Source organism: Camelina sativa, chromosome 4 (assembly GCF_000633955.1).
Source record: "Camelina sativa cultivar DH55 chromosome 4, Cs, whole genome shotgun sequence".
NCBI classification, from domain to species: domain Eukaryota; kingdom Viridiplantae; phylum Streptophyta; class Magnoliopsida; order Brassicales; family Brassicaceae; genus Camelina; species Camelina sativa.
This window is the reverse complement of record NC_025688.1, coordinates 7215030-7225029: the sequence shown is the minus strand read 5'-3', so window position 1 is coordinate 7225029 and position 10000 is coordinate 7215030. Positions and strand designations below refer to the sequence as shown.

The following is a 10000-nucleotide window of genomic DNA, read 5'->3' as shown; positions in this document are numbered from 1 at the left end:
AACTTTAAATCAAAGACATTTCAAATAATTATTTACAAAACAAAGGTTACTCTTTAAATTGTACTTCAAAAATACTACTAGTATAAATTACATTCTTAAAACTGAGAAAAATTTGAGATATGGAGATGGAGAATTGGAAAATGATTATTTATAGAATGAAAGTGAGGGGAGTATATGATTGAGTAAAATAGAAACGAAAAGATTAGGCTTCCACTAAGTCATAGTCGGAATCTATTTAAAAATATTTTAGATTGTGTAATACAAGTAAATATTATTAATTATAAAAATTAATTTTTTAATAAAATCGAATATAAAAAGTTGGAATTATGCGTTTCCAAAATGTTATTTTAGATTTTTTTTATTTCTACATTTCAATCTTAAATAGTGTTTTTGTGCAAAAGTTTTTCAGAACAAAAAGTTTTGTTTTTTAATGTTTGCAATGTCATTACTCATTTAGACATTTAGCCAGTTACACTTTTTTTTTTTTGTGTGTGTGCCTTCCTCCACCCTAGTTTCTCTTATCCTTATTCTTCATCGGTCAACTTTTCAAACTCTCCAATCAGGGAAAATGGAGGCAGCAACATCGATTAAGCCAATAATCAGAGTCGCTGCTCTCTCCGGTTCTCTCCGTAAAACCTCTTTCCACACTGGTCTCCTCCGCGCCGGTACATTCCCTTTTTTTCCTAACTTTTGCAAATTTTTGTGGTTCCGTTTGTTACTTATTGCTAACTCTTCTTTGGATTTCTTGCAGCGATTGATTTGACGAAAGAATCAGTTCCGGGAATGGAGATTGAGTATATAGACATATCTCCATTACCGTTGATTAACACCGATCTTGAAATCAACGGTACTTATCCTCCGGTTGTTGAAGCTTTCCGGCTTAAGATTCTTGACGCTGATAGTATCTTGTTTGCTTCTCCTGAATACAATTTCTCTGTTTCAGGTATTTCAGGAAAGGTTATTTTTAATGCAACGTTCTTTAGTGGTTTGGTCTTTAAGAGGTTTCTTGATTTTGCTACGAGAAGATATTGTCTTTGTCTTCTTTCGTTATGAGATGTCTGAAGGATTAGAAATTTGGTTTATCAAGTAGTATCACTTTGGATTTGATAAGATATCTTAGTCATATGCAACGAATGCTCCACTCAAAAGACTCTTGCCAGTTCTGTTTCTTGGTTTTTTACACTCTTTGACTGTTGTTGGCTTGTGAAATATTGCTTTTGTGGAGTTTATGACGATTTGTTTTTATGATAATCCCTATATATTTTTCGATATGATGCGATTTCTGCTTGTATAACTGATGGTATCATACCATCGTTGGCTCAAATTGAACTACTCTCATCATTTCTGTTGCTTGGGATTTACACTTTTAACGTTTTGATTTTGTGGCAAGTTGTAACATTTCTTACGTAAAAATTCCATTTTCTGTGAACCTTGTCTGCTGTTTCCTAATGTTCAGTAATGTGACATAACTCTTGCATATTCTTGTTGACTTGTGAATTTAGGTTTTGTGGGAAGTTGTGATATATAGATTTGATATAAGTTCTGTTTCTGTAAACCTTAGAATTTTGCTTAATGTTGAGGAATGTGACAGGACTTATATCAGTTGTCAGCAATGTTGGAAACATATGATTCAAAAACATATGCTAATCAACCTTCTTTTTTTTTTTGTTGGTTTACCTTACTTGTTACTATACCAGCTCCACTTAAGAATGCCCTTGACTGGGCTTCAAGAGCACCTAATGTTTGGGCTGACAAACCCGCAGCCATTCTAAGCACCGGTGGAAGTTCCGGTGGAGGAAGAGCCCAATATCATCTACGACAAATCGGAGTTTTTCTTGATCTTCATTTCATCAACAAACCCGAGTTTACTCTTAATGCGTTTCAGCCACCTCAGAAATTCGACGCAGAAGGAAACCTGGTCGATGAAGCGGCTAAGGAGAAGTTGAAACAAGTCCTTGTCTCCTTACAAGCATTTACACTTCGACTACAAAGGTAACTACGTTGAGTGGGTCAAATATTTGATCATTTGTGAGTTTGTTCATGTGATGAAAATTATCCCAATTGTTGTGATAATAATTAGTGTGCTTCAATTACCGTATAACCCTTTCCATTTCTCATCAATAATTGTACATGATACATATGTATGTTTATGAGTTTATTCAACAAAATCAACTAGATAGTGTGTGGTTATTGTAACTAAATGTAATTAAATTAACTTGTAAAATTGATATTCTATAAGATTAGATTCTCATGATTTATATATTTTTATTGTAAATACATCTTCTATATATTATTTGAGATTATGTAACACTTGAATTTAAAAGCATACATTACCGATGTAATTTATTAAAATTACCCATCCACAATTTAAGTAAGCTATACGATATTATAGATATAATAATTTGTTAATAAGAAAGGAAGTAAGAAGTCTAGAACATCATCAATTTAAAAAAGCACAAAAACGAGTTCGTCCTAATATCTTTTCTCCTAGACATTATTACCGAGGCGCCGTTAACATCTTTTCCCTCGACGCCTGTAGAGCTCCGACTCGCCGGCGTCGGGATCTCTCAATCCCTACACTCTTTTGTTGCGTCTTTGGTTTTTTTGATTCTTGTTTCTTTGTTTCTCTCGGAGTCCCTTCGAGGTTTTGGATCTCAACTCTGACAATGCTTCAGCTTCTTTCTCCCTTTCTCCTACCTCCGCATCCGGTGAACCTTCTCGATAAGCTGGCTCCTGTGTGGTCCCAACAGTGAGATGTTTTCTCCGAGACCCCTAAACGCCCCAATTGCCTTGGTCCCCGCCGGTCTTACCGCCTCTTATCACTGTCAACCTCAACAACTCTCCGCTCCTGGGAAGTTTTTCCCCTCACCAAGTGCTTTGCTTGGATGCAGCTGGACGAGAGCTCTATTTTGACACTAGAGTCGATGAGGACTTTGACAGTGAAACCTACTTCCTCGGCGTTCACTAGCACATCATTGATTCTGTTATGGCCCAGGTTTGATTTTCACTTTTTACCCAAATACCTGACAGTTAGGCCATCTTTTCTTTGGATACACTCGCTTATTTACCCTGAATCCCTGCCGATCTTTGCTTGGCCTTGCCTTATGAGTGTATGAATTCGCTGATCCGCTTTCGACATTGTATGACTAGTCCTAGAACTTCTCTACCTAGATCTGTTACTGAGAACCTCGAGTCAAGTCCATCTTCCTTAGTACTGTCTGTATCAGTTTGGTCAAGTCGAGTTTGCCTCGGTAACAGAACATTTGTGGCTTTAGATCTGCTTGATAGTCTTGTTAGTCGAGTTCAGCCTATTAGCTCTATCTGGATGCTTGCCTTGGGTAAACACATTTATGACTCTGATCCGGCAGATCGCTTGATCCCCTCTCTTACACCCTTTAACCCCTTTTATCCCCTACCGCCACTAGATTGAAAGCTTGGTTTTAATGAATTTTTCCAGGTTCAAACCGATTACAAGCTTTGTGTGGAATTCATTTACCTCCATTGCCATGTGAGGGATGATCCACCTGCTTTGTTACGTTTTGAATCCCTTTCCCGACGTTCCCCGGTTATAGTTTCATCTAAATTCATGTGGTTTGGTCCTAAAAGCTTAGATAATTTTGCTCCCATGCTTTGGAACACTCCCATGCTGGCCAAAAACCCCATAAACGTTTCCCCTGTGGAACATCTTTTTACAAGCTCAGACGCGTCATCCGCTAGAACCACTTTTGACCACCAGCTGGTCAAGGACTTCGTGAAGCCTGTCTTCGAGTACGAATCCACCTTGGTCCCAATAAACTTCTCAAATATTGTAAAAACTTGTTCAGTTTGAAAATCCCTTTGTTAAGCTCATGGAGCCCATATCTTTAACTTTCTATATTTATCTTGAATCATGTTGTAAGAACTCACCTCTTCTTGGGGTTTAAGTTTGAATGATAAGTTTCTTGTTTGCCAAAAAAAAAGTTAATAAGAAAGGAAAATCGTATTTTCTTAGAAATTCTAACTTTTTTAATATTATAGATCCAAAATCCATGTTTTGAATATTAATTTCAGAAAAATGTCCAATGAAATTTTAGTTTTGTGGTAAATTTTGAGTGTTTGAGTTTATGAGTCTAAATTAATAAATAATTGATTGCCACGTCAGCAGAGCGAGGGCGATTCCAAAGGCGATTAGGGTTTCGTTTCTTCTTGAAGGGTAGCGGTTCGCCGCCGGCTAGCGATGACCACGGTGGTTGAGGGTGTCTCTGTTACGGTAGGGAGTCCCGAGGGGGTGGTCTCCACAGTGGTGCCAAGCAAATCGACGTATGCAAATGTGGTTGGAAAATCGGCTCTCTCTAGGTTTGATGTAGAAGTTACAATGGTGGATGGGAAAGCTGTGGTGGATGTCCCTGATGAAGTGCTGCAGGGTTCAGTCCCTTTGTGGGAGGATTTCCTTGTAGGTCGCTTCCCAAGTTCTGATCCTCATGTGGGAAGGATTCACTTTATAGTAAACAAAATATGGAATCTGGGTGATCGTTCTGTGAATAGATGTCTTCAGTATCAATGACACGATGGTTAAGTTTTGGATTCGTAACGCGTCAATCAAATCTCATGTCTTGCGTAGGGGTATGTGGAATATCTGTGACTTGCCTATGATTGTTTCAAAGTGGACTCCGGTAGTGGAGGATGCTCAACCGGAAATCAAAACAATGCCAATGTGGATCATTCTAAAGAATGTTCCCTCGTCTATGTTCTCTTGGAAGGGACTGAGCTTCCTTGCCAGTCCAGTTGGTGAACCAAAGAAACTTCATCAGGAGACAGAATTAGTCACTTGTTTTGATGAGGCAAAAGTCTTTGTGGAGGTAGATCTCACAAAGGAGTTGCCGAAGGACTACTATTTCCAAATCAAAGGACTGGAGACATGTGTTCATTTCGAGTATCTGTGGCTTCCTCCACGTTGTGGTTCTTGTCGGAGATGGGGACACTCTACAGATGGTTGTCTTATTGCGGCAGGAAATCTGTCTACTAAGTAACATGAGGTCTCTGCTCCACCTTCTGTTGTCTCGGAGGATGTCACTGTAACGACTCAAGGGTCTTCTGGTGTTGTAGCGAACGTGAGTGAAGGTGTGCATTTAGAAGTTGGGAGTTCAGCTGAAATAGTTGTTGATTCTCAAAAAGAGCAGAAAGGCGGGACTACAGAAGTGTCTGCTGCTGTTGGAAGCGAGACCTCTACTGGTCAGGAAACAGAGGATGGTGAATTTGTTCCTCCCTCCTCTAAGGAGGAATGGTCTAAGGTCACCCATGTTGCGGGTAGTGGGAAGAAATCTGGCAAACATTCTGCCAGGGTGGTGGGTTCTGTCCCTGGGACTCTCATTTCCCCCTCAAGGTTTGATATCCTAAAGGATAGTGTCGAGGATACCATGGAGGAAACTGTCCCTATTGCTCCTACTGCGGACTGCTCCATGAAGGAGAGGCCTGCATCTCAGAAGAGTAAAGCTGACAAGGTCTCCCTGCGGACTGTTCTTCCCAAGAATTCGAAGAGTGCTCATCGGTTCTTGGTTGATTCATCAAAAGGAGACAAAGGGCAGGGCTCTACTCAGCAGAGGCTCAAAAAAACGTATCTAAAAAAACAACGTTAATGTCGGTTTCTTTTGGAATATCCGGAGGTTTAATAAGCATAGTAAGCAGATGGTGGTTCGTGATTGGTTACGTTCTAAGTCAAGTATGGAATTTGGTTGTCTACTAGAAACAAAGGTGAGGGAAAGTAGGGTCCCTACTGTTGTTAAAAAAGTTTTTGGTAACTGGAGTAATTATGGCGAGACCTTAAGCTTCAACATGACTCCTCCTTGTTTCGTGGTAAGCCATGGGTCCTATTTGGTGATTATAATGAAATCTTGGATCCTGAAGAACATTCACGGTTTAAGGCATCTCCTCAGGTTACTCCGGGTATGCAAGATTTCCAAGACATAGTGCGTTATTGCTCCTTAGCGGAATTACGTACTCACGGGCCGTTTTTTACTTGGAGTAACAAACAAGATGCAAGCTTGATATGTAAGAAATTAGACCGGGTTTTGCACAACACTGCTTGGCTTCAGTGTTTTCTGCAGTCCTATGGTGTAATGGAACCAGTTGGTGTTTCTGATCACCTACGTGGTGTGCTCTCTTTTACCTCGGGTTTCTCTCGGCCTAGAGGTCCGTTCAAATTTACAAATGTCATTGCATCTCAGTCTGATTTCAATCCGTGTGCTGAAAGGTTTTGGAGGGGCACTTCTCCTCTTTTCAGTCCACCTCCACTCTTTTCCGGTTTACAAAGAAGTTAAAACTCTTAAATCCTGTGCTTAGAGAGTTAGGCTGCAATAGCTTATCAGACATTTCACGCCGCGCCCGGGATGCCTATGAGGCTCTCTGTGTGTCTCAGAATAACATGTTTGCCAATATGAGCTCCTTAGCAGTTCAGGAGGAATCACAGGCCTATGTACGATGGGAACGAGTGGCTGGATTGGAAGAGCGCTTCTTGAAACAGAAGTCTAAGTTGCACTGGCTTAAAGTTGGTGACAGGAACAACAAATTTTTCCATAACAATGTCCAGGAGAGACAGGCGCTCAACTCCATTCATGAGGTTCTAACCCCTGATGGTCAAATGCTTACAGAACCTGATGACATCAAAGCGGAAGCGGTTCGTTTTTTCTCGGATCTTCTTACTTTGGAACCATCGGGTTTTACTGGAGCATCCCCATGACCAGACTAAGCTTACTGCTGCTGTCACTGAGGAAGAAATTAAGCATGTTATCTTTTCAATGCCTGCAGACAAATCGCCTGGTCCGGATGGTTACACGTCTGAGTTCTTTAAGGCAGCATGGGACATTGTCGGTAAAGAGCTTATCCTTGCTGTTCAATCCTTTTTTGTTTATGGTTTTCTCCCCAAGGGCCTAAACACGACCATCCTTGCTTTGATCCCCAAAAAAGTTGACGCTCGGGCTATGAAAGATTACCGACCGATCTCATGCTGCAATGTGTTATATAAAGCCATTTCAAAGATTCTTGCAAATCGAATCAAACAACTCTTGCCTCAGTTCATTGCTCCAAATCAGTCTGCGTTCATCAAGGATCGCTTATTGATGGAAAATTTACTCCTTGCGAATGAGCTTGTGAAGGACTATCATAAGGCTGGCATCTCTGCTCGATGTGCTATGAAGCTTGACATTTCCAAGGCGTTCGATTCGGTTCAATGGTCTTTTATCCTCAACATCTTCACTGCTTTGAACTTCCCTCCTCAGTTTATTCACTGGATTCATCTCTGCATCTCTACTGCTTCCTTCTCTGTCCAAGTGAATGGGGAATTGACAGGTTTCTTCACAAGTAAGCGAGGGCTGCGTTAAGGTTGTTCTCTATCACCCTACCTCTTTGTCATGTTTATGAACGTTTTGTCAAAGATGCTGGATAGGTCGGCTGTGAACAGAGAATTTGGCTTTCACCCAAAGTGTAAAAACTTGCAACTTACTCATCTATGTTTTGCTGATGACATCATGGTGTTTTCTGATGGTAAGGCTAGCTCGCTGGACCGAATTTTGAGTCTTTTTACTGAGTTTGCAGACCTCTCAGGTTTGCAGATTAGCTTGGAGAAATCCACTCTTTTTTTGGCGGGTGTTACAGGTTCAGTTCGGGAAGAGATTCTTCAGCGGTTCCCTTTTGCAGTAGGTACTTTACCTGTTCGGTATTTGGGATTACCTCTCTTAACCAAGCAAATGTCTCTGGATGGTTGCCTCCCTCTGCTTGAAAAAGTACGTTCCCGTATACAAGCTTGGAAAAATCGGTTCCTTTCGTATGCAGGCCGCTTGCAGCTGCTTAGCTCAGTCATCTCCAGCTTGACAAATTATTGGATATCAGCTTTTCGTTTGCCTAGTGGGTGTATTACAGAGATTGAACGGATTTGCTCAGCGTTTCTCTGGTCTGGTCCTGATTTGAATACCAACAAGGCCAAAGTTGCTTGGCGTGATGTGTGTAGGCCTAAAGCCGAAGGAGGTCTGGGGCTCAAATCGATTTTGGAAGCTAATAAGGTCAATTGCTACAAACTCATTTGGCGTATTGTCTCTGCTAGCTCTCTTTGGGTGGATTGGGTCAAACGGGAGCTTTTGCGGGATGAGTCTTTCTGGTCTGTCAAGGGGAATATGATCTCCGGTTCTTGGATGTGGCGGAAACTGCTTAAATATCGGCTGCCAGCGAGAGACTTCTTTCGTAAGGAAGTGCAGAGTGGTACCACTTCCGCTTTCTGGTTCGATCATTGGTGCCCCCTAGGTCCTTTACATGTTGTTTCAGGGGACTCTGGGTTTATTAGTCTTGGTATACGTCGTACTGCTACGGTTGCCGAGGCTCTTGGTCATAGGCGGCGTCAACACCGTTTGCTTATCTTGAATTAGATTGAGGACGAACTGGATAAAGTTCGCATTCCGCAGCATAGCGATGGAGCAGATGTTGCTCTTTGGCGAGGCCTGGGAGATAAGTTTCGTCCTAAGTTCCTCACCAAAGAGACATGGACTCAAATTCGTTATCCGGGGCCTCCACAATATTGGTCCAAGGCGGTATGGTTCTCCAACTCCACCCTAAAGTATGCTTTCCTCACTTGGCTGGCTGCTCTCAATCGTCTAACCACGTGTAATCGCATGTCTGGCTGGACGGGGATGGTCTCAACACGTTGTGTTCTCTGTTCTGATCCGTGGGAGACGCGGGATCATCTGTTCTTCACTTGTTCATACTCTTCCAATGTGTGGGTCAATCTTGCAGGTCCCTATACGTTGAACTTTGATGATATTCTATCGCTTCTCTCTGGTCATGCTCTTCCTCCAACTAATCGTTTCATTCTCAGATACGTTTTTCAGGCCACCATTCACTTCATTTGGGGTGAACGCAACGGTCGCCGTCATGGGGAGGCTCCGAAGTCTCATGCTCAACTCGTTAAGCTGCTCGACCGTGTCATCCGCAACCGACTGTCAACTCTCACCGTAGGGGATTCCCGACCAGATGATGTTTTCGGTGTTTGGTTAAGCTACACGCTACTAAACACTCTGTTTCTTCTTTGTTTAATTTAAAACTGTTCTCAGCTTTGAAGTTGCAAATATTGTAAAGGTTGAACGTTATTTTTTGGTTTGATTAAATTTAAAACTCAATCAAAAAAAAAAAAATTTTGAGTGTTTCTTACCTTCTTCCATAATTAGCTTTGTTTTTGTTTTGAAGATTTCTTCTCTGGTTCGATATGTAATTTATACGTATTTGGTCTTTGAAATTATATTTGGTCGATATGTAATTTATGGATATTTGGTCTTTGAAATTATATTTGGTTTTGAATATTTCTTTTCTGGTCATATGTAATTTATACGATTTTGGTCCTTGAAATTATATTTGTACACAAAAATAAATTAACAAAAATTATAAACAATAGTTTGAATCATTAAATCATTAAAAAGTAACACAGAGAAGAAATTATAACAAAGAAAAAGTAATTAACGTTTGAGAAAAATCTCGAGCAAAGTATGACATTTTTTATTTTCAATAGTGTGAAACTAAATCATTAAAAAAACGCATTCAAACTCTTCTGTTTGGTCGAATTTTCATAATTCCAGAAATTAGTACTTTCTTGTAAAAAAAAAAAGTGTCCAAAGTGAGAGTCCCCCGCAATAATAATGCTTGGGATGATGTCATTTGAGAATATAATAAAGTTTTAAAGGTCCAAAACCAAAATTAGAGGGATCTCGTCCTTCACCTAACCCTCTCTCACATGCTTGTTCATCGGTCAAACACTTTCTCAAACTCTTTAATCGGAGAAAAAAAAAATGGAAGCAGTTACGGCGATAAAGCCACTAATCAGAGTCGCTGCTCTCTCCGTAAAACCTCTTTCAACACTGGTCTCCTCCGCGCCGGTATATTCTTATGTTTTCCGTAACCTTTGCAATTTTTGAATATGACAACACTTGATTTCGTTTGCTATTGCTAACTCTTCTTTTTTTTTTTTTTTTTGTGTGTTTCTTGC

General features: G+C 40.5%; 2 protein-coding genes across 2 annotated transcripts in view; both read left to right on the top strand.

Annotated features, from left to right (window-relative positions):
- LOC104780034 (NADPH:quinone oxidoreductase-like) lies at positions 443–2196 on the top strand. Its single transcript, XM_010504495.2, has 3 exons — positions 443–665; positions 752–943; positions 1698–2196. Exons 1-3 carry the CDS (start codon positions 569–571, stop codon positions 1994–1996), a joined length of 588 nt encoding a protein of 195 aa, XP_010502797.1. The 5' UTR covers positions 443–568; the 3' UTR covers positions 1997–2196.
- LOC104780033 (NADPH:quinone oxidoreductase-like) overlaps positions 9618–10000 on the top strand; it is a 1875-nt gene continuing 1492 nt past the window's right edge. Inside the window, 2 exon segments of the mRNA XM_010504493.2 lie at positions 9618–9843; positions 9846–9890. Of these exon segments, the coding sequence (XP_010502795.1) occupies positions 9804–9843; positions 9846–9890 (85 nt within the window). The 5' untranslated portion in view covers positions 9618–9803.

Bases quoted from the DNA above. Each gene is read 5' to 3' on its own strand.
- LOC104780034 (XM_010504495.2), top strand. From the start codon at position 569: ATGGAGGCAGCAACATCGATTAAGCCAATAATCAGAGTCGCTGCTCTC. The intron at 666-751 runs GTACATTCCCTT...GATTTCTTGCAG, and splicing joins CACTGGTCTCCTCCGCGCCG to CGATTGATTTGACGAAAGAA. The intron at 944-1,697 runs GTATTTCAGGAA...TTACTATACCAG, and splicing joins ATACAATTTCTCTGTTTCAG to CTCCACTTAAGAATGCCCTT.